We start from the raw sequence: 23,129 nt of genomic DNA, 5'->3' as shown, positions 1-23,129 counted from the left end.
CCGACACAAGCCAGGGTGCGTTTGATACTCATCCCTCCGTTTTATATTCTCCTGATTAAGGTCACAGTAGGGCTGAATCATTATATTTTAAATCATCTAAAATGAACATTTCTTTTTTCTCCCCCCCACTCTCTCTCACAAAATTGTACGGAAGCGAGATTGCATTCACTTGAAAAAAAAACTGAATTTATTTTGGGGCTTTTTCTCCCCCGAAGTATCTTTTTGTTTTGTTTTCTTATGATTGAAAAAAAACAAACATTTTTCTGATTTAATTTCCTGTTTTTCAAGGTCTTAAGATTAGGTCACCATAACTCTATTTTTTTGTATTTCCAGATTTTTTTACGACTGTATTTTTCCATCGACTGTAAACCGAGCTTGGAACCGGCCCACTCGCCCACCGCCTTGCCACCTTTCGTCTTCCCTTTTCTGACCAGCAAGCAAGCAAAACGGACCGTCTACCCGAGTGACACTTGCATCATCTGGCGAAACGCGTCGTGGCAACCGCCCCCCCCCCCACCCCTCGCCCACACACACACCCTGACCCCCTACCGCGGGCTATTTAACAGGGCGAGCGCGGCCGAGCGGCCGTCACATGATCCGGCGAAGATGCTTCGGCCGCTGGTGCTCCTCGCGCTTGTGTTGTCCGGCGGGCTGCTGGTGCGGTTGGGCGCCGCCGCCCCCGACGCGGGGCTCCTGCTCGCGGAGGCCCTTGGAGCAGACGCGGCGCCGGCAAAGGTGGGTTGCTCCGTCCTGCATCTCATCGCGGTTACTATGTGGCAACGCGTACTAAAGTCTCCGCAGGCGACTCACACAAGTCTTCAGACTCCGACGGAAATAGTGCTTTTGTAAGTTTATGTTAAATTATTTATTATTTTCATTTGATATTTGAGCATTATATTCTTTTGTGTTACAGTTACCTAAATTATATTCCGTTTAATAATTGCTCAAAGAAGATTATGTTGCTATTGTCTGATTGGCTGAAGGAAACCAGGAAGTGTTTGTGTTACGGGTGATACCGTTGTGTATCCACTCAAAACCTACGAACCCCTCAACTTACACTTGTTAAATTTTTTTTTTTTTAATAACAGGAGTTGAATATACGTCAAATTTTGACAGATCTTTGAACACAGTTGGGCGGCACGGTGGCAGCCCGGACAGCTTAGTAAAGTCAGCCTCACCAGGCAGAGGTCCGCTGCCTAGTGACGCAGCGGACCTCGTTTTCCATTTCTTTCCAGATGAGCTCGTCTGCCTGCATAGTTTTATAAGGAACGAAACGTGAAGCTGATCTTGCTGATCTTGATGTTCTCTCTCCTTTTTTTTATTTTTAGGCCTCGTCTCGCTGGCTTTTGCTGAGGCTCATCTACGAAGTGGCGTCAAGCGACGAGGCGCCGCCCCAGCTGGGCGTCGGGCCGGCGTTGACGCGGCGACATCTGCCCCTCGGCCAAAGAGAGCGCAAGGCGGGTTGCCGCAATTTCTTCTGGAAGACCTTCACCTCCTGCTGACACGACCGCGATATTATTATTCCCATTCTTAATTCTCATGTTGTTATTCCCAAACCGCTGTGTGTTCAAACCCGATCCTGTCGCATGTATGCTTTGAGTTCACTTTCCAATTCGCACCAAGTCAACGTCGGGGTCGGCTCCCACCGGGACGAGACTTTTCGGATTTCCACTTTTTGTGACATTTGTGGTGTGATGTGAGATTTTTCTCCTGTAAATATATGTGCCTCGGCTCAGTTAAAGTTGGCTTGTGTCATCGGGGTGATCCTTTTCATGAAAAGCCGCGCCGACGTCGCGTTACCCGCAATGCTCAGTTTCTGAGCGCCACATTTAAGGGCACGTACGGAAGAGGAAAAGGACGGTTCAGCCTCATTTTGTGACGGAAAGCGATACTGCACGGCGTCCTTACCCCGTGAAACGTGTCCCTGTTGGGATACCTGAGCATTACGCTGGCGCATTGGAACCGGTCGACGTGTAGAAAAAGGCAAGTGGGTCGGAGGGAAGGACGATGGCAGAACCCTGCCTCCTCGGATAAACTTGAAAGGTCAGACGGGTCAAAACGAAGCCGGTTTGTTCCCTCAACGAAGGGAGCGATCGCAAATTCGTCAATTATTGGGTGCGTACACTTTGGGAGGACTACGATGCCGTCAAAAGCCTGGAATCTTCAAATGACCAGGTCTGGACGGGTGAAGGAAGTTGGCCGAGCCGGCGTCGAGTGACGGCAAAGGGGTGTTGCTTTGGCTTGACGCAGTCTGTCGATCGCCACTCAAACGGGGTAAAACGTGGTTCATTCAAATCGGCCGTGTCCGGATAAGCTCCTCTTGCTTTGTCCAAGAAGCCCTTCAAGCTACCCGAGCTTGCTCGTTGCTAAAAAGGAGAAGGGCCCCACAACCCTCCTGAAACAATAATCAGGCGAGGGCCCTGCCGGGGCCCTCACTGGGTGTGAACCTCGCGAGGCACCAGCCGATTGCCCAGGAGGAGGAGGACAGCGCTCGCAGATAACGACGACACTCCTTGCCCACAGTTGCCCATGCACGCTCCGGTGAGACATCCAGAAAAGACGTGGTGAGTACATTTATTTCATGCTTAGGTTAACATTTGTCCTTTGTGACAGTACGCTGACAGTTACAGTACAAAGACAATTCGGTCGAGAGTTTAGCCTGAATTTTGAAGGCCGCTAATAATGACGATTAGCATTCGCCCGTAATGGAGGGGGGGAATTATGTGCTCCAAGCACAGATATGACTTCTTTATGGTGGCATCGGGAAATATTAAAAAATATATTGTGCTACAATTTAAGGGTTATTTACATGTATGTTTTTTCTAAAATTGTCTAAATCGAGACTGAAGCACGCGAATTTTGAAATTCACCGCTCAGCTACGTCACAAAAATATTGTTTTGAAATAAAAATAAATAGGCACTTTATTTGACCTTCTTATTTCACATTTTCACTTGTTGTATAAGCACAAACATAGACAAAGTAACACAGAACAATTCATGTCAATACACTCTTCAAATGTTTTTTTTTTTGGATTCAGAGCATGATTTGCACGCCGCCATTTTATTGCATGCACAAAGCCTGTTATACATTTTTCTGTCCACATGATGGCGTAGTCGAAATATATCATCTTGAAGCCCCGACGTGTGTGTGTGTGTGAAGTACAGTCCAGTATTTCCCTGCAGGGTTCGACTGCTTTAAGGGGCTTCATTTTGCCATCACTCGGGGAAGCTCAATTTCGGCCTACATCATAAAATGTGTCCGTTTATTTTAAACGCGAATTATACTCTTGGAAACTGTGGTGATATAAGTCAGTCTGTGAACACAAGCAACGACAATAAAACACACCAGAAATAAAAGATTAATCTGTCGCTAGTCGCTTTTAAAAAAGAGAGTGTCGCTAAGATGATTAGAAGAAGTCTCCAGTTCAACTCAGAACAGAATGAGAATTGAAAAAAATGCTCCCACGGATGCCGACAGTAAAGGATCGGTGATTGGCTCATTTCGATGTCAATCAAGCACAGATTCAGCCTCAGACAGATCATCCAATCATCATGCAGAGAAGCTGAGCGCCCGAGCCCGCCCATAAACGCCCACTGTCCATAGACTCCCCGAGACGCTGAGCGTCCGATGGGCGGGACAAAACCAGCATTTATCCAATGACTCGTCTCGTTTCAATGCATTGGGACAACGGGCTCTGAACTCTCGACGCTCAGCGTCCACACAGCTGAAAGCACAGTGAAGCTGCAGGAACGAATAAGAGAGTCGCGTCGTAACCGGTCATAAAAAGCTGATTCGGAAAGTTGAGCGAGTTGAAGCACATATTTCGTCAATGACATGTACACACAATTGTATGTACACACATGTATTTGATCACTTATTTTTGGACGTTTTAGGCCTGGGGACGCTTAGCTACCCTTGCAATCTTAGAGCAATCGCCTCTGATCCACTTCTATCAATATTATATCCCCGAGGTGCAACGGATGGGCAGTCAGGTTCCAATATGTCATCGTCATAACTGAGTATTTTGCGTTTTGCAGCAGTTTTGTGTCCACGCTTTCAGGTTCGGGAGCAACAAATGAGTGTTTTGTGCACATTGTTTCTGTTTCGGAGCCAAAATATTGTATTTGGCGCGCGGCTTTGTCGTTGGCGGAACTGAGACTTTCATGGCCACGAATGACAATTTTGCGAACACGTACTTCTTGCCCTAATGTGGTGTTTTGTCCGGCGTCATGTCTAGGGCTCTGTGCGCAGGAACAAGTGGAACGGCGCACAGAGCAGCATCCACAAGGCAGAAGGAAGTCTTGATTGATGGATCATTTTCGGGCAACCCTTTCACCCTCTATTCCGATCCAACAGTCGGCCTCATTGCACCGTTCTGAGTAACGCTCCAAAAAGAGCCCCCCCCCCCCCCCCCCCCCCACACACACACACACACATTCATTGCGGCTACAACTTCTCAAACCAATTCAATGTTAAATACTACATTCCTTTTAGCTACACTTCTACCAGGCTACGGCACAGCCTGTCCAAATGTAGCAGTCACAGTTATTGTGTTTTGAGGCAGTTAGGGATTTTTTTTTTTTTTACCCCCGTCATCCTTCCGTTTGAAATTTGTGTCCAAGTACCAGTGCCGTATAGGACAAAATCTGTACCGAAAGGTGACGATGGCTCCTTCACTCATTTGGATCAGTCACACAACACGCAGATTAGCAAATAAAAGACAAAGGACGATGGGCACTGTTAAAGCTGTGTGATGTAAAAAAGAAAAAAAAAATGGTGTCCCACGGCATGTCGGTCATCAGCAGTCGGTCGAGATTTTGGCCGAGAGGTCCTGGATCCGCCGGGCGCTGCAGCCCTTGCACAGGATGTGGCCGTCCAGCGGGTAGCAGCCGCGCCCCTCGCCCTCGGAGGACAGCAGGAGGCCGCATTCCTGCCCAAGGGAGGAGATGACAGTCAGCCCGCCGCAAAAGCGACGCTACGGCCCGCCTTCCGGGATACCTTTCGTTCCCATTTTTTTCTACAGTGAAACTCCTCCACAACGAAACCCACATGGGCGAAAATACCCCCTGATGTGAAAAAATGTTCATGCATGAAAGCCATTCCCACTTTTCGGCTCCCCCGACGACGAAAAATCCCCCCGTTCCGTCATACGAAATATTTTTCTCTGCTCTTGCCTCGTGACGAGATTCACGACGACGAAAACAAGCCTTCCGCAAAAGTCTAATCCAACGGCGACCTCTGCTGCTTCGTTGGGAAACGGCAACAGCAACCACCACACTGGTTTACACATGCGCAGTAGTCCAGGAAGTATTTGTTTTTGTTTGTTTCAGATGCAGCAAGAACGTTGCATTGCTAACATGGCTCCAAAACGGACCTTTGGATGTCAAGCAGCTAAGACAAGAAGAGCTCGACGCTGGAAGAGAGGGGAAAAGTGATCAAAATGAAAGACGGAGGAAGCAAAATAGAAGACATTATCCAAGAAATTGAAAAGTGTTGGGAAGCAAAAGAGTATACATGACTTTTTAAAACCAACAAAGTGGAGTGATTAATATCCTGTAAAACAATATCAAATAAGTGTATACTGATATTTATGCACTATGTACAGGATTGGAATAAAAGTGTAAAAGAGTACACATATACGTTTTGTGTGCATGTGTGTGTTTACAGCCGAGATCAAATTTGCTACAGTGAAAAACCTTCTGTTGTGAAAAATTTCTTGATGCAAACATGATTTCATTGCAGAGGAGTTTCACTGTATTTGTGTCCTGTGTATTTGTATACACGCTGCCGCGCGCCGCAGCTAGCTAGTCAGCATTCGGTTAGTCAACGACGGTAAAAAAGGAGAACCGCAACGAGCAATTCTTCATCGCGGGAGATGACTAGGATCCATTCTTTGGGTAGATTGGCACTCCTTACAGGTAGAAAGGTAGCCGGGAAGGTCTCGCTGACTTTTCCGTGCCAAAATCAAGTCTCGGATGGACGGACGAGTTGCCGCACGCGACTCACCTCGCAGACGTAACAGTTGACGTGAAAGCTTCGGTCCAGCGCCACGATCCTGACCGTCTCCTCCCGACCCGCGTCGGGCATGATGGGCTCGCCGCACACGGAGCAGCGAGGCGCATACTTCCTGTCGGGCGGGGGGCGCGGCTCAGTTAGCACCGCTCGGTAAAAGCGCCTCTTGTTTTGCGCCCGTACCTGTGGAAGTCGTCGATGCAGTGTATCTGCGAGGTGGCGTCCACCGTGAAGGGCACGCCGTCCAAGCAGCCGTGACACACGACGCAGGTAAAACAGCGAGGGTGGTACGCCTTCCCCATGGCGCGCAGGATGCGGTCCAAAATGGGCTTGCAGCACTTGGAACACTGCTCCAGGGTACTCTGGCAACAGGGGAGGGAAACAAAACAAATAAAAAAAAAAGTCTTTCTTGTTGTTCTTGTTTCCATTTGAGTCTTGAGTTATTTGCTTAGTTGGCTCTGAAGCGGGACCGGCTCCTTCCATCTACGGCAGCCGGCCAAAGTCAAGCCTCTCCTTTTTTTTTTATGAACACTTTGAAACCGACATTCACGCCTTTCACAACGAATTTGCAAGATGGGGGATCAACGTTAGGACAGTGAATTCGAAAACACGAGTTGACAACTTGAAACCGAAATTGCCACCGCGAGAGCACTTTGGAGACAGCGGCGGTTTCGCTTTCAAGCGCTCGAGAAATCCGCAGAAGTTTGAGTAGAGTGGCCGTCAAGTCACGGCGGCGGGCCGAGCTTTGCGGATCGCGATGGCGTTCGACGGCCGGAAGCCGACGCGGCGGCGAAGGCCACGCCCCAAACGGTGGAAAAGCAGAGCGGCGAGCGGGCGCGGCGGCGCCGGTTCCCTCACAATGTAGCAAGCCTCGCAGTAGCTCTTCTTGTCCAGGGCGTAGAAGGGCTGCCCTCGTAGGCGGCCGCGGCAGGCGACGCAGGTGAAGCACTCCACGTGGAACACCTGCTCCATGGCGACGCAGCCGCTGCCGTCGCCCACCACGTCGTCGCCGCAGCCGGCGCAGCGGCCTGCCAGGGGCGAGAAGAAGCCAAAAGCTTTTGGACGCTCCTCCTCCTCCGGCCGGGCGCTCCGACGGGGCGTACCGAAATAGTCCTCGGCCGGCGGGTGGTTCATGTCGTACAGCAGCTTCTTGGTGAGGCGATCCAACTCTTCTTCTGGGCGGGGCGGCGCTGCCGCGTGCTGCCAAAAGGCAGAAATCAACCACATGCACTTCGTTCATCAATTGCCAGTCAAATGCAAAAAGAAACGCTCAACGTCATCGACTTTGTGACTCGACTCATCTTTTCGATTGTTCAAAAATGAATTTGTCGAAAACAAAAGCGGAGTCGGTCGACTTCAAAGTGGAACGCAATTGTAAAATCCCAAATGCGACGTTTATTTGTCATCCGTTTCGAGCAAATGAGACAAATCGACTTTCAATACGTTTTTTTGCATTGACAACAGATGTTCATCTAAGAATAGATGGATTAAGATGTCAATGAGACGACAAATACGACTTTGGAATTGATTGAGATGATCTTTTTCGATTGCAAATGTGCGTGCGGCCCCACCCACCTTGCCGGACGGGTAAGCAGCACTAAGCGGCGCTCCCATTTGAGGGTTTTCCGTCCCTCTTTTGGACGAGGCCCCCTGGGCCCCTCGCCCCCTCTGCATCTCCTGAAGTGGCGAGGCGGGGTGCGGCGCGTACCAATCCTGCGCCGCGTGCCGGCGAGGCGGCGCCGGCGGCGCGTAGGCCTGCTCGGCCCGCCTCCCCGTCTGCGAGTAGGTGACGGGCTGGGCGGTCTTGACCTGCACGCTGAACCTGGGCCCGGTGGGGGTGGAGGCGGTGGCGTAGGATGCCGGCACGGGCTGCGGGTACGCGGCGCGCAAGTCCTGCTGCTGCTGCGACGCGGCGTACGGGCACGCGCGGCGCTCGCCGGGGTAAGATGACGGCGGCCGGTACTGGCTCTGGGGGTGAGGAGGGTATCCCGCGTCGGGCCGGCTCCGGGGCGCCGCCGCGTCGTAGCCGTCCGCCGAGAGGTACTTGTTGTAAGGCACGTTGTCGTACAGCTGCGGAAATCAAAGGAGGCGCTCATTCCTCTCTCGGGCCCCGGCGATACGCACGACTCGGGCGCGTGCCCGTTTCCATATTTTGCACGAGACATTTCGGACAAAGCGCGGCCGGCGGCATACTTGCGCGCCCGAGTCCTGCGGCCGGCCGTCCAGGTCGGCCAGCATGGCGGTGAGCGAGTCGATGTCGGCGTCGATCTTGGAGTGATGGCCCCCGCCGTTGTCGGGGCCACGCTGCTGAATGGAAAGCACGCTCGCCGATTGATAAAAAGAAAAAAAGAAAAGAAAAGAAAGGGGTTTCCGGGCGACGTCGACGAGGCACCTACGATCGGCTCGTAGCCGTCCCCGTGGGCGCTCCGCTGGCGCTCGTCTTGCGGAGGCGGGGAATAGTGATGGCCAGGTGAGTGATGAACGGGCCCACCTTTGCCACAAAAGACAGCAGGGACAGGGAATTCTTACTTTTCAAGTGCCCGGAACAGGGTTTGTGGCCGGTTGACATCATGCCCCGCCTCTGAGTAAAAGAAACATTTGCAAAGCGCCGGCGCCGAAGCAGTGCCGTGTCCAAGCCGCAACGTAAGCACAGATCAGCGTTCCGTTTCCTGCGTCTTTCGATTGACCCGAAGCTCTCAGTGGAAAAGAGCTTAGGGTCAATCGAAAGACGCAGAAAACGGAACGAGCGGGCTGGGACGAACCGTTCTCCACAAGATCAACACGTAAGATGACAAGGAAGGGGTTAAAAATTCATTTGAAAGGAAAAAAAAAAATCCAATGATCTCATTTGATCAACTTTTCAAGGTATCGCTAAAAATGGAAACATCATAAAACAACACAAAGTGCCATCGTGACAATTGTCATGTTGGGGGGCTGCTGTCCAACCTGCGCATTGTGCAAACTAATTTGACGAAAATTTGTTTTTTAAATGGTGGATATTTTTGTCGAACGACAGGAAGTGACGTTAGATTCGACTTTATGGAGCGAAGTGTGGTGCAAGTACCACTGCTGGTATGGGGCTCCCTCTAGTGGTAGCATCCAAAAGGAAAAAAAAACCACTGAATTAAACGTTTCTGCTGCCCCATTTGATGGTGCCTAACAGAACATTGGAATCCGGTTCACCTGTATTTAAGGTTCCTTGCAAAGACCACCCCAAAAAAAATATCTTACCTGTGGGTCCGGTTGCCATGTACCTCGTCGCTATCCCTCCGGCTCCCGCTCCATTGTGGTCGTAAGGGTTGTATTTGGGCCGGAAGTCAGGAGCGGCCTTCTTGTTGGGGGCGCGGTACACGGGCGAGCCCGCAGGGCGAGACATCTGAGGGACGGCCCGCTCGGGGCTATCCAGAGCCCCGGGTGGCAGCCAGGTAGGACCGGACATGGCGGGATTCTGAGGAGTGACACGGGAGGGCCAATGAGTCCAGCGGAAGGGACACATGGCTGTTTTGTTTTGTTAAGTGTGTGTGTGTGTGTGTGTGTGTGTATGGGGGGGAAGGGGCGGGGGGGGGGCTTTGGGTTTCCCGTGGCAACGACAGCTCAAACAATGGACTTTGGGAGCAGGAAGGCAGAAGCCAGTCGGAAAGGTTTGGGGATTTCCAGCCCGCCCCCGCTCCCCCGCCCCCGATAACATTGGTGGTGCGCAGGCAGCTGCGACTCTCGCACAACTTGCCACCCACAATGCTTATTGTCTTTGACTGTTGACGCCAGCAGAGCGAGTGTTTGCAAAATAGGAAATGTTGTGTCACGTTAGCACCTGGCTCCAAACAATCTCATCCCGGACCATTTGCTACCTTTTGGATTCAAGAGCAGTGGTGGGAATTCATCAGTCACTCGCACTCATTGGGAGAATTGGGGCCATGGAGGCGTCATAAATCTTCATGGCTAAGAGGATTATGGCGATGACGCTGCCCCCCCCCCAAAAAACAAAAACAAAACACCAACAACAATGCCACGACTCCAACTGTCAGTGTCGACACTTTCTATGCTATTTCAAACTCGCTCTTACCTGACATTATAAAAGACGAGTAAAATGGTGACATCTCATCTGTTTCTCGTCTGTTTTTTGTATTTATAGATGGATAAACTATATGCTTGGGGAGTGACACGTGTACCGGCTTTACGTATTCTGAATACTCAAATAATGTAACAGTATTTCTTCAAAATGGGGCTTATTTTGCAGGATTCCAATGTCCACGCAGGTAGAGATCCGGCATCGGCCCGATCGTTTCTTGGAGCCCCGAGCGCAACAAGCGCAGGGCCGCCGGGCTCGATCCGCGCAGTCGTTGCGCGCAAATTTTCTGCGATGTGCCAGTTTGAAAATTAAGAAGTCCGGAAGAAAGCAGCAAGCGGTGAGCGGCCTTCACAGTTTGGGAACACACTCGCGGTGGATCTGAAAAAGAAAAGCTGAGCTGTCGCGAGGACTGCTACGCATTGATGAACTCATGCTAGTCGGCGCTACACCGCCAACCTCAGTCACGTGTTCCGCCCCGCCACAAACAACCCCCAATTTGACAATTTCAACACTGGATTAACGATACAAACGGGCTCAAATTGTCATTGGGAAGAACGTCTCTTTTTGCGATGACTTTGCGCACCATCGGATCCTAATTATGGTGTGTGTGTGTGTGTGTGTCAATGGACATCAATTATTGATGGTTTTTGTCATTTTTGTGCCAAAATCTCACTCAGATTTCGAACAGAAGAAAATCGAGTTTGCTGCTGCTCGGCGCAGGTTAAATCAAGGATATCAAAGTTGATTATCTAAAAATGTAAACCAGTTGGGTGTTCATTAGTAAGACAAATGTTTTTATTTATTTATTTTTTTATCCTCCGTTTCATAGTTCTTCATGGGGGGGGGGGAATTATCCGAATACTCGATTATTTGATGGAATTTTCAGTAGGATATGCAAATACCAACAGGTATAACAGATATAGTGTCACTTGAATGGTTTTCTTGATTTGTATTTGGTTTTATTTTAGCTCTGCCGCAAGTAGGCGTTGCAAAAGAGGATCCGCTGTCGATTGTCGTACCGGGAGAAACAAAACAGAATTCCAAATGAAAATACATGAGCAGAGATTCGACGAAGGAATGGCGGCTGACAAGGGGAAGCGGATGATTCTTCCGTTTCTTTCGAAGTCAAATTCCATGACACGGAAAAGGGAACGCGCACGCATAAAATTCAGCCGAGATGAAACGCGGAGCGAGATAAGTCTGCTAGTTGTGTACGTTGTGTTGGAAAATATAAAAAAAGGAACCTCAGACTGTAAGTAAATTCAGTCTACGCCTTTATTTTGAAGGCTTCGGCTAACAGCTTGTAGCTCGCTCCGGGTAGCATGTTTTACTCGCCTGATACGTTGTCCGAACAGCCGAAAGGCAACAACAGCATTTAAATCGGCCCAAGTAAACAAAAATAATGCGACTCCATTCTGTAGTGAGTCGCAAAAAACAACGAAGGAATGGCGGCTGACAAGGGGAAGCGGATGACTCTTCCGTTTCTTTCGAAGTCAAATTCCATGGCACGGAAAAGGGAACGCGCACGCATAAAATTTAGCCGAGATGAAACGCGGAGCGATATCCGTCTGCTAGTTGTGTACGTCGTGTTGGAAAACATAAAAAAAAAGGACCATCAGACTGGAAGTAAATTCAGTCTATGCCTTTATTTTGAAGGCTTCGGCTAACAGCTTGTAGCTCGCTCCGGGTAGCATGTTTTACTCGCCTGATACGTTGTCCGAACAGCCGAAAGGCAACAACAGCATTTAAATCGGCCCAAGTAAACAAAAATAATGCGACTCCATTCTGTAGTGAGTCGCAAAAAACAACAACAATAACAAACCCCCCGGCTTCCATGAAAGCTAACGAGCGGATACAAGGTTCTCCTCTTTTTGGTGGGCTAGCGAGCGTCGTTGACCTCCTTTCGCCTCGGATCCGGAGGCAAGCCCAAGGGAAGGCAAGGGAGGCCCTCTTCCTTCTTCTCGGACGGACGGGGGCCACACACGCAGTCGGACACTTTTTTTTTTTTTTTTTATGCGCAGGTCGGACGCCAAACGACGCCGCTCGCGCGTGTGACGTCAGCGACTGCCTGCCGACAGCCGCGCGACGGGCGAAAACTCCGAAAATCAAAACTTGGACGAAGGGACGATTGAAACGGAATACAAGAAGGGTCACGCCGTGAAGGGGAGGGGGCGCATAAAGCGGTCTATTTTCGAAAAAAAAGTTGTTTTCAAAATAAAAGGTCGTATATTATTCCTTTTGAGGATGAATTCCCAACTCAACTCGAGTGTATTTGGAGAGCACCCAAAACCAACCATCGCTGTATTTAAAGAAGCCTGTACATGGAGCAAAAAGAATTCATACAACAACAAACAAGAAATCAGTCAACGAAAAACAAAGAGGGTCAGTAAGGGGGCTTGCCTAACGTTCAGCAGGAGGTCATTCCAAAGAGAGCGAGCCACAACCGAGAGGACTCGGTCCCCCCCTGAGCCTTAGTTCTCGGTACCTCGACTAGTGTCCCATCCGCAGATCTGAAGCACCAGGTAGGAGCTCCGAGAGGTCAGGTGGGGCCAGGCCATTTCAAGATTGAAGAACAACTAACAGGATCTTCAAAATCACTCCAAAAATGAGCCAGAGAAGGGATGCCAGAGTCTGAGTTTTCTGTTCCCTTTTTATACGTGAACCTGTCAAGAGGCGAGCGGCGGCATTCTGGACCCACTGGAGAAACTTGATGGAGGATTGGCTGTCTCCCAAGTCAAGTGCGTTCCAGTCATTCAGTCGAGATGAGCATGAACGGCTGTATTTCCAAGTGCTCCTCAAAAAAGGAGAGGCTTGACTTGAGACAGCTGCCTACACTGAAAGAAGCTCGATTTGACAACAACACCTATTTGCCGCTCCAATTTCAAATGGCGTTCCAGTTTCAGACCCAAGTTGGAGACTGCTCAGGTGATAAGGAGCCAGGGGGCCCAAGACCGCAGGGTGCAATGGACAAGGGCCACTGGGATTCTGTTTACTTTTCAATTCTGAGATTTTCTCCCATATTTTTGGATGAAGGTTGGATATATTCCATGAATACTTTCCCCTTGTCAAGATTACAGGATTTCAGTTGAATATGTTTGAAGGAAAAAACATGTCGAATTTCAAGGTTGAAAGGTCATGTCATGAAAAGTGGCTCATGTTTTGGAGAATCTTATAAAAGCACTTGAGCATTTTACAAGGACAAAAAGATTTCCGTAGTTGATCAGAACGCATTTGCATGTTTTCAAAACGCTTGACGTGCTCAAGATTGAAGTTGCCACGCTGCAAGAAAAGCAAGGCCTTTTCAAGTTGATTCAAGCGTCGATTCAAGTTGTATTATTACAAGAATAAAGTTGTCCATCTTTGAGATTTTCAAATCTGTTTAATCTATATTTTTGGAGGAAGAATATGTTGCGTCGGGTCCGAAGAAGCCACGCTGTCCTCGCGCGAGCAGAATGTGCTTTGGCGTTGCCTTCCTGAAAGACGCAGCGGCGCATGTGGGAAGATGAATAAAGTCACTTTACCGGGCTAAAGTTTTTGAGAAAAAAAAAAAAAAATCTTGAAAAATGCTTTTTTTCCCCCCGAGATGCTATTCGCAGAGCACTTGCGTCTGTTGGAGAATTTTCTTTTCTAGTTTGGATTTGAAGAAAAGTCCTGATGGCTCACCTCGACCATCTGCAACATTTTTTTCCGGTCGTCGCTCAGCCTTATATGTCCACGCCGGCGGCAAGTCTTGGTTTTTGTCAACACGTTGGCAATGGCCGGAGGGATTGGGGTCAACACCGACCCGCACGGGGCAGTGAGGAAGTCTACCCCGAAGCTTTGCCAGCGGGGCAGCCCGGATGGCTTCCGCCCATTGGAGAGCAGCGTTTCGTAAGGGTTTCCCTTTTTCCTTGGGCAGCCCCCATCGCACTCTTCCGCTGTTGTCACAATGCCCGGAAGTGGCCCAGACCGCCTCTTGTTTTCTTTCCTTCGTGCGCTCGCCTTGTACGACTGAATTGCCATTGGACACACCGCAGCGCCTTGGGTTCATTCAAAAGAAAAGTTTTGACCGGGCCGGCCGCCGCTAATTGGGTCGCGCCGGCGCTGTCCAAACGTTTCCGCCGGACCCGGAAAAATGGAAGCTTTGAAAGGGCCACTCGCAAAGCTTTTCCAACCATGCTCCAATCAGCCAAGAAAGCAATCCCAGACCCCTTTGGATCGTCGAGTCCGATTTCATTTTCGTGGGAAAGGCCTCCGCTAAAGCTAAAAGGCGATTTCCTGTCCAAAGGAACACCACTTTGAGCAGAACCGGAAAGCAAAAGCGCAACGCGTACACGCTCGCATCCAGACAAGAAGGAGTCGGAGGAGAAAGTTGTCCTTGAGCGCCATGACTAGAACCGCTTTTCACCAGATAACCTTTGCGCCGTTCCGATCTCGCCTCGCCGCGTGTGCGTTGCCGCGGCGTCTGTGTGTGAATATTCGTCGCTTTGAAAGAATAGCGCCGCGTCTTTCTATTAACCTGTCGATGGGATTTGACCCTCACTTTGGCGTTGGCCGCCTCGCTAAAATGAACGATGACTTGCATTTCAATATAAAATCTGTGTGTGTTCGTGTGTGTGTAATGCACTCATGTTGTGTGTTTGGTTGCACAGTAAATTCCAACAAAGGTGCCATGAAACAACTTTGGACACGTTCATTTCTCTGCTTATTTTGCAACATGTCAATGGAGAATATTGGCATTTTTTTTTTCAACCGGATTGCCTTTCACCAGTTTCCTAGTACCCAGTCCGACTTTTTGGGGGCAAAACATTTCACAATACGTTCTGGGTAAAAAGTGCTTTTATTTTCAAGGTGAACCTTCTAAGACAAGATGTGTTTTTTTTGTTTTTTTTTTAAAGAAGATGATCACTTTAAGATGATGAGCGCAAAGTTGTGCCATTTTGAGAAACATTGCGTTTGAGCCCGGTTCACACCCGGCGGGGGCGTTGCGCCATTTTCATTTGTTGTGGTTACTGATTGTTGACCCCCCCTGCGACGGCCCTCGTCGCCTTTCTCCTCCCTCGTCTCCTGCCGGCTTTATTATTGACGGATGTCCTGCGCAGGCGTTTTCATCCACGTCTCTGAGCAGCTTTGCCGGATGCATTAAAAAAAAAAAAAAAAAGTGCATGCGTGTGGGTTGTGATGGGGAGGGGGATGCGGTGGGGAGGGGGGGGGGTCCTTCCTTCACATCTGTCGGCTTCATTTCGCTCAAAGCGGGGAAAAGGTTGTTTTTCACCATCAAGGAGAAGGTGTCCCTCATCTGGAAGCGACGGCGTTGTCTGGCTTCCTTCCTCTTGGTCCTCATCGCACTTCCCCCTGGCTGAAACGAGCCGCTTCTTACTTGATGTCCAGAGATGGGAAATCCAGGTGGGGAAAATCAAAAGCCCGCCCTCCCCGGAAGCTGCTTTACCTGCCCGTTGAGTTGAGGCACCTGTGACACATTGTGGCGCAGGGGGTTGGTTTTTTTTCCACGTTGCCCATCTGTGTTGATGTCGCACTTGAATGACTCCCCAGCGCCCATGGTGGCATTTTGTGCTTTACGATGCCCTGCAGGTCCAGACGCTTTTACCGCGAAGCCACGCGGCCCGGCGCGGTCTTGCCGCAGTGAGCGGAGACGTCCCTGAAAACGACCTTGCTCAGATGGCGGCAACGGCCGCTCCCATACCCGGGTGGACCTTTCAGGACTGAGGGCTACTTTCGTGGATCTCGAAGTGACCTGAAGCGACCTGGGCCCGAGGCACCAGCACACTCCCGTACCACCGCAGATGCCGTGTTGTTATTTTTCGATTGACTTTGCGCCGATCGCAGGCCGGATTGTCCTTTTCCTCTTTGGCTTGAAGAAAACCATGCCCAGCGTTTCCCACAACAACAACTTGAAAAAGGGGACTCGTCAGACCACGGGCCCTTTTCCACTCGACCTCGGTCCCTCTCAGTGAGCTCGGCCTCACGGCGACCGGCGGCATTTCTGGGCGTCCTACGCTCAAGTTTGAACTGCTGTTTGTCAACATAGCGGCCAAGGGTGCGAACCGTCGCCGGTTTCCGGAAGCCTCCCGGAGCCCACGCGGCTCTATGGCTTGCCGCAATGCGCCGCGATCGGGCACGTAGCGCTTCTTCTCCCCAAGAGTCCTCCTATTTTGTATTTGAAATGTTTTTCAGCGGCACCCCACCAGCCTTTTCCGGCCATCGCTTTAGTCAGCGCGGCGGGGAGTTTCGACAAACCAAGAGCCCACTAAAAATACTTGGAGCGCCGAGTGCTGCGCCGGGGCTTTTCCTGCGCGTGGGCCATTGAGGAAAAAGGAAGTGGGAGAAGGCGGGTGGGCGTCCTTATAAAGAGTCCCCCGCTCCCCGTTGCCTGCCCGCACGCCGTTGGCGCCAGCGCAGGTCGAGGCGAGCGCAGCCCCACTTTCTCGTTTGACGGGAGGAGTCCGAGGCCAGGGGCTTGAGGTCCGCGTGGGATCACGTGGGTTCTCGTCCCCGCTGGTCGGGGTGAGTCGGCGACGAGAAATCAATCGAAGATCTTCGCGGCCAAAAACACAAGTCACATTTGAATTTCTCTTTCCAGGTACGAGTAGGGAGCTGGTCTCGCCTAACACATGTGGCTGGCACGCTTGTGCGTCTTTATTCGCTCGCCAAGTGGACACTTCAGTAAGTACTCTATTTGTTTATGGATGTATTCATTTGTTTGGTATTTATTATTAAGTCGCATCGGTTGGTGCTGTAAATTAGCGGGAGCTGTTTCGTCCGCAAAACCATTTGCCATCAATTCGGTGGAGGCAAAAGTGAAGCCCAGGGGCCATTTGCCTTTTTTTTTCTTTTTTTTTTTCTTTTAAATTGGTCCGCCCCATACTGTCAAAATAGATCAAAAGCATGGCCTGCACGAGATTTGTTGTGTAGGAAAAAAAAGACCAGATCCAAAATGGTCGCAATGATACCAATTGAGTTGAAATCAAGGTCTCATGATGACTTTGTGTGTGGCTGCACGGGAGCAGCGGTTCAAATGGAGTCATCCATCCAGCCGTTTTTCTGAGCCGCTTTGTCCTCGGGAGGGTCGCGGGCGAGCTGAATGAGGGACGGACACCACCCGAGGGGCGAGACGAGGATTTTTTTTATTTAATATATATATATATCACACTTGGAAAAAAGGGACAACATTTGAAAAAAAATCACATTCTAGTCGAGTTTGAATTTTTTGCTTTGTCAATGAGATCACCAATTTTGGGTTGAAAAAAAATTTCGAGCTACTTTGCATATTTTGACACCGCCACGCCCCCATAATGTTGATCAAACACAAAATGGAGGTTTGGACCCTCTATCTGATTTGCCGCTGGAACATTCTGCACAGTTTGAACCAGAAAATGAAAAACAACCTTCTTGATAAGATGATTCCCTGAAAATCTATGGCACATCAAAGCCGATTCGAAATGGTACCTCAACATGAGTTCTTCCATGCAAATATGTTGCGATTCAAGTTAAATACGCCTGAACTGTCCTGCAATTGTCATTCAGCGGTTGTTTCCACGTCATGTGATCCCCCCCCCCCGCTCTCCCACCGAGGAAGGCGATGGCGTCAGGCGCGGAAGGCCCCGGCGCGTCCGCCGGCTACGTGAAGGAGTTCACGCGCCACTGCAGCGACGTGCTGCTCAACCTCAACGAGCTACGGCACCGCGGCATCTTGACGGACGCCACCCTGGCGGTGGGCGACGCGCGTCTACGGGCTCACTCGGCCGTGCTGGTGGCCTGCAGGTACGCGGTGACCGAATCCGGTGGTGGACGCGCCATTTTGAAAATGGACGGCCTCTCTGCGAATACTTTTGTCCACGGATGTAAAACGACTTCCGTTTCCAATTGAGCGGCCAAAGTCACGTGGCGGAATGAAACGTTTTGTGTCTCGTGATTTAATGCCGCAATCCAGTTGATTGTGCTGCTCCCTCCGGCAAAATATAGTCAGCCGGACACAAATGAAAAAGGTCCAAATAATGGGATTTTAAAAGTTGCGGGTGGGTTTCCATGACAAACAGGGTCATGAAAAAAAAAAAAAACATCTGCGAATCGGCAAATGCCAAACCGCTAATACGCGGGGTTTGCTGCCGTGTTTTTTCTTCGACTCCTACTGTAAGTGACTGCAGAAGATGCTGAAGAACGAGTCCTTTTCCGTTGAGGATAAAGAATACGTGCTCGTGAGGGCTGTCAAAGTGTTTTGCTCCACGTACATGTTCAAATATTCTTCACTTAAAGGGTTCTGAAAACCGCAACTGTCAATGCTAACCGCTAGCGCGAGAATGCTCTTTTCAATGATACATTAGCATGAGGTGCCGTGTGGTGCTTTCACAGCCCCAAGATTTCCTTTGTTCGACGCTCCGCGTGACAGGAAAGTACAAGTGGCAGTGGCGTTAAAGTCAAGGCACCGCAACACAGGCCCTTGGCCTCAATGTGCCACAAGATGGCAGCAAAAGCAATACGTTGCGTGCGTGTGTGCTGAGAGTGCTCTTTTTCTGGGTTGTCCTTTTCCCCAGCGGGTTCTTCTATTCGCTTTCCACGCGGGCCGAGCAGCACATGAGCGTGTCCCTGCCGGGCCACCTGGAGCCCGGCAGCGTCTCCCTCCTGCTCGACTTCATGTACACGTCCCGCCTCCCCCTGACACCCGCCAGCGCCCCCGGCGTGCTTGCCGTGGCCGCTTACCTGCAGATGGACCACGTGGCCGACACCTGCCGGGACTTCATGCGGCTGCACTGGTCAGATCCTGAAAAATAATAAAGAACTAAAATAAGAAGAAGAACAATCCAACCCACAACTTGACTTGTATGGTTAACAATTTATTTTTTGGGTGGGGGGGAAGTATAATACAATTCCAAATGATTTCTTATTTTATTGTTGAAATACATTGTAGTTGTGCATTCATGATTTATTGAGGAAGTTGCACGTCCTCACATTTCCTACAATGCATTTCTTGATTTATGAGATGAAATGAATGGTAGTAGAAGTCATGAAATTTAAAAAAAAACAAAAAAAACAAAACGAATCGTGAACTAAAGAATGGCATTTGTACATTTAAGATTGTTTCTGTCTGTCCCTTTCAAAACTCAAATCGCCTCATTTGGGGAGCAGGGAAAAGACGATCAGCAGACACCCCCGACTGGAGCTGGACCCCAGGGTGTCTGCGGCTTCCGTGGGCCCCAAAGGTGGAGTGCTTCCAAATCCTGGCCCCCAAGCGGCGTGCCGAGTCGGGTACGAACTCCACCTCCGGAGCCTTTTTTTTTTTCTCTCTCGCCTTCAACGGCTATTTTTCCGCAGGGTGCCGGCCGAGCCCGTGGGCCCGCTCGCGCCTCCGCGGAAGCCCGCTTCAGAGGAGCTAAAGAAGGAGCCTGACTCGCCGCCTCCGTCTCCCGGCAGCCCGGCCCGCTGCGGCTGCCAGCCCAGCTCCCCCGCCGAGTCCAAAACCTGCAACAACACTCCTGCGGTGAGTTGAAGGAGGAAACCAAAAAACCCCTCGTCAACGCTCTCCAAAGCCCACCGCGTCAAATGGGAAACTCCAAAGTTGCCTCTAAAACTGACATCGAAAACAAGAGAGAATTTCATCTTCTATATCGAAACGCTGGAACGTTCAAGGAAAGTAGGGCATTTTGTCCTATGACAGTCGGCTAGCTGAATTGAATGCTAACATCTCAATTGTAGTTGTCGAGAACTTGAAAACAAGCAGCCAAAAGAAGTCATCCAACAACAAACAAGAAAACAAAACCTTGGTAACCAAGATCCAGCCGGGATGTGACAAAGGCATGAATAACCGTATCTCCAAGTGCGCTGAAAAAAAAAGGGAGAGGCTTGACTTGAGCCAGCTGCCGAAGCTGAAAGAAACCGAATTTGACGATCGCAGCAAGCCGCCGCTCCAGTTTCACTGTCCAGTTTCAGACCCGAGTTGGAGGCTGTTGGCTTAACATAAGGAGCCAGGGCGCTCAAGTCGGCAGGATGGCCACTGAGACCAAAACGTCATCACTTCGGTTTTCTTTTCATGGAAATTCAGCGCCACCCATGTCTTGATTTCCTCCAGACAGGATCAAAGTAGCCCGCATGAAAAAGCGTCTTTTTTGCTCAGCGGGACGTCAATGTGACAGTCATCTGCGCGGTACTGGAAGGAAAGAGCAGGTTTCCTTCGGACGGAACCCAAAGAGAGCAGATCCAGTGAGAAGAGCGGAGGCCCCAGAATGGAGCCCAGCGGAACACCGCGCAACAGTGGGGCAGTTCGTAACTCAGGGCAACCAGTTAGCTAAATAGGACTGGAACCACTCAAGGGCGCTGCCGCCAATGCCCAGCGGGTGCTGCAAACGAGCCAATAGAATCGCGTGACCCACTCTTCTCAAATGCTGCCATCAAAGCCAAGAAAACCAAGACATATATCATCTCCGGTGTCATTTGCCAGGGGGTGTTTAGAATTGTTTTGGTCGGGAGGTTCATTGTGGTTAGTGTTGATTTCTTGGACTTGTGGTGACTTAGTTTGGAGAGCAACATTTGTGAGTTTATATTGCTTTGATTTTTGATTCCCCCCCCCCCCCAAACACTATCGTGTGGCACAGAGTTGTAACAAGCGGGACGGTCTGGATGTGTTGGCGGCTCAGCACGACGGTAAAGCCACACTGGACCCAAAGTCGCGCAACTGGAAAAAGTACAAGTACATCATCCTCAACCCTCTGTGCGTTGGGAGCTCGGCGAAGGAGGAGCCACGGCGGCGAGTGGCGGGCGCGGCGCAGGCGTGGCCCGGAGAAGTGCCCGGTCAGATTGATAGGTGGGAGGCCCGCCGGGCGAGTCGGAGGGTGTGGGGGGCCGACCCTCGGGGCGCAGGTTCAGCATCTCACCGTATATCCTCGCCAGACAGGGGCAGGCCTCCTGCTACGAGGGTTCTGGCCGAGCCCCTCCCCTCGGGCCACCCGCCTGCGCGCAGGAGGGAGCGGCGAATGGACGTAAGCTTTCAAGATCCGCCTTCTTTCCCGACCTCTCATCCACGCTCGCTTCCTCCCGCCCTTCACCTTCCTTTCTTCCAGCCTTGCATTCTTTCGGTCCTTCCTTCGTTCCTTTCAGGCATCATCGCGTCACCCTGCCGCCCGACCTTCCTGGTTTCGTTTTTCTTTGTCACGCTTCCGCCCTTCATTGCATCCTTCTTTCCTTCCTCCCATCAATACTGAACGGGTTGCCCGTCTTCCTTCGTTGGGTTTCTCTTCCCTTAGATCCTTGCTTGGATCTTGAAAATATCCAAACGCTCGCTCTCAAACGGCTGGCAGTCAAGGAGTTTTTCTGTTTTTCCTCCAACTTCCGCAGCTGCCAATCATCACCACCATCAGGCCACCAATCGAGAGTGCTACGCGCCTCACCTGGGCAACACCAGAGGAGGCAAAACCATGCTCTCAGGTGAGGCTCGCGTGTCGCCTGACGCAGACCGACGACCAAAACCGCTCCACGCGACATGCTTCGGATTCGATTTGTTACCGCGAGCTCACCGCGCGAGCCAATTCAAAGTGCGTTTCCCGTAACACCGCAACTGAAATCCTGCAGACGGCAAGCCGTACCGCTGCAACGTGTGCGGCGCCCAGTTCAACCGGCCGGCCAACCTCAAGACGCACGCTCGCATCCACTCGGGCGAGAAGCCGTACCGCTGCGACACCTGCGGCGCCCGATTCGTTCAGGTGGGCCTTTGCATGCATGCATCCAGCTCATCAGTACGTCGCTAAGATTGGTCATTTTTTGCAGAGGATTAAGTGTGCGTGTGTGTGTGTGTGTGTGTGTGAGACGGTGAGCACTGATATTGTCTGTCATCGCAGATGTGGTGCTGCACAGTTTTTGTCTCTGAATAAAACAGCGGGACATAAGCGCTACTTAGCATGAGCAGCCTGAAAAGCCAAAGCGGTGTTTGACAAGTTGTCCGTGTCCTTGTTTTATGTTTAGGTCGCTCACCTCCGAGCCCACATCCTGATCCACACGGGCGAGAAGCCGTACCCGTGTCACATTTGCGGCACCCGCTTTCGCCACCTGCAGACCCTCAAGAGCCACCTGCGCATCCACACCGGGGAGAAGCCGTACTCGGTGAGTCCCGCCTGCAAAACGGCAGCGAGAAAAACAACACCAAATGAAATCATCTTGATTTTGTTGTTTATTTTTTCGGGGGTGTTTGGCAGTGCGAAAAGTGCGAGCTCCGCTTCCGCCACAAGAGCCAGCTGCGACTTCACCTGCGCCAGAAGCACGGCGCCGTGACCAACACCAAGGTCCGCTACAAGGTCCTGACCGAGCCCTACCCGCCGGTTCTGCAGGCCTGCTAAAAAAAAACAAAAAACAAAAAAAACATGAATGGTTCTGCTGCTTGTAAAGAAAGCTTGCATTCAAGATGAGGTCGGGAAAAAGTTGGATGAGAGTGTCAGAGGAAGTGTTTGTGGAAGTTTGCGAAGAGTTTGAGAGTTGAGAGTCCTGAGGAAGGGAAAGGAGCAAAGTGTCACAGTGGAGTGAACCCGAAGCGACGGTGAGCCAGTTGCTTCAAAGCGGAAGATTGAATCGGGCTTTCTTTTTTGCCCCCATTTCAACATCGAGCAAGACACATTGAAACCAGTGGAAAGCCCAAAGCAGCTGCGGCGGTTTCTCGTCAGGTCTCGGTCCCTTAGAACAGGGGTCCCCAACCTTTTTTGCCCCACGGACCGGTTTATGTCAGACAATATTTTCAGGGACCGGCATTTAAGGTGTGGCGGAAATAATACAACAAAATAATATGGTATGAGCTGCATGAAAACTGTGGTGTTTTCGAAATATAATAATAAACACAAGGAGCGTCTAATCTGGCCGCAACACTCCAATCGCTATGGCAATGTTTAATGCCTTCAAAATACGATACAACGCAAATTCAAAGTGCATGAAAATGACGACTCACCACAGCACCGAGCTTGATTTTCTGCAACCAGACGGTCCCATCTCGGGGTAATAGGAGAGACAATGACCTCAAGTGTGTGGTTTATGTCCAGTCTACTTCGTAATTTTGTTTTCGTCGCCGTTGCTGCA

At 50.6% G+C, this 23,129-nt stretch overlaps 2 protein-coding genes across 5 annotated transcripts; one reads left to right on the top strand and one right to left on the bottom strand.

The window, feature by feature from the left end:
• Nucleotides 1–4,565: 4,565 nt before the first annotated feature.
• Nucleotides 4,566–9,490, bottom strand: trip6 (thyroid hormone receptor interactor 6). 2 transcript variants are annotated; one of them, XM_019858298.1, is made up of 9 exons: nt 9,245–9,490; nt 8,410–8,504; nt 8,207–8,320; nt 7,589–8,083; nt 7,117–7,213; nt 6,872–7,041; nt 6,197–6,375; nt 6,008–6,128; nt 4,566–4,931 (listed from the first exon to the last, which is right to left on the bottom strand). In XM_019858298.1, exons 1-9 carry the CDS (start codon nt 9,450–9,452, stop codon nt 4,800–4,802), a joined length of 1,611 nt encoding a protein of 536 aa, XP_019713857.1. In that variant the 5' UTR covers nt 9,453–9,490; the 3' UTR covers nt 4,566–4,799. The 2 variants fall into 2 exon arrangements, with proteins under 2 accessions (XP_019713857.1, XP_019713858.1); XM_019858299.1 differs by having other exon boundaries at nt 8,207–8,317.
• Nucleotides 9,491–16,435: 6,945 nt separating this feature from the next.
• Nucleotides 16,436–22,411, top strand: bcl6b (BCL6B transcription repressor). Of its 3 annotated transcripts, none has more exons than XM_019858301.1 (12): nt 16,436–16,586; nt 16,663–16,745; nt 17,659–17,843; nt 18,614–18,832; nt 19,203–19,325; nt 19,392–19,557; nt 20,669–20,877; nt 20,964–21,052; nt 21,408–21,497; nt 21,642–21,772; nt 22,032–22,169; nt 22,262–22,411. In XM_019858301.1, the coding sequence occupies exons 3-12, from the start codon at nt 17,662–17,664 to the stop codon at nt 22,400–22,402; spliced, it is 1,488 nt and encodes a 495-aa protein (XP_019713860.1). In that variant the 5' UTR covers nt 16,436–16,586; nt 16,663–16,745; nt 17,659–17,661; the 3' UTR covers nt 22,403–22,411. The 3 variants fall into 3 exon arrangements, with proteins under 3 accessions (XP_019713860.1, XP_019713862.1, XP_019713859.1); XM_019858303.1 differs by having other exon boundaries at nt 17,655–17,843; nt 19,206–19,325; XM_019858300.1 differs by having other exon boundaries at nt 17,655–17,843.
• The last annotated feature ends 718 nt before the right edge of the window (nt 22,412–23,129 follow it).

This window comes from Hippocampus comes, unplaced genomic scaffold (genome assembly GCF_001891065.2).
Source record: "Hippocampus comes isolate QL1 unplaced genomic scaffold, H_comes_QL1_v1.1 scaffold48, whole genome shotgun sequence".
In the NCBI taxonomy this organism is placed as follows: domain Eukaryota; kingdom Metazoa; phylum Chordata; class Actinopteri; order Syngnathiformes; family Syngnathidae; genus Hippocampus; species Hippocampus comes.
Note: the sequence above shows the minus strand (reverse complement) of the source record. Positions and strands in the feature narration are given on the sequence as shown.

Coding starts and splice junctions, on each gene's coding strand:
- trip6 (XM_019858298.1), bottom strand. CDS start 9,452: ATGTCCGGTCCTACCTGGCTGCCACCCGGGGCTCTGGATAGCCCCGAG. Junction 7,214..7,588: donor CTGCTTACCCGTCCGGCAAG/GTGGGTGGGGCC, acceptor GCCTTTTGGCAG/CACGCGGCAGCGCCGCCCCG. Junction 7,042..7,116: donor GCCGGCCGAGGACTATTTCG/GTACGCCCCGTC, acceptor CGCCCCTGGCAG/GCCGCTGCGCCGGCTGCGGC.
- bcl6b (XM_019858301.1), top strand. CDS start 17,662: ATGGCGTCAGGCGCGGAAGGCCCCGGCGCGTCCGCCGGCTACGTGAAG. Junction 20,878..20,963: donor GTGCCCGGTCAGATTGATAG/GTGGGAGGCCCG, acceptor TATCCTCGCCAG/ACAGGGGCAGGCCTCCTGCT. Junction 21,773..22,031: donor GCGGCGCCCGATTCGTTCAG/GTGGGCCTTTGC, acceptor TTTTATGTTTAG/GTCGCTCACCTCCGAGCCCA.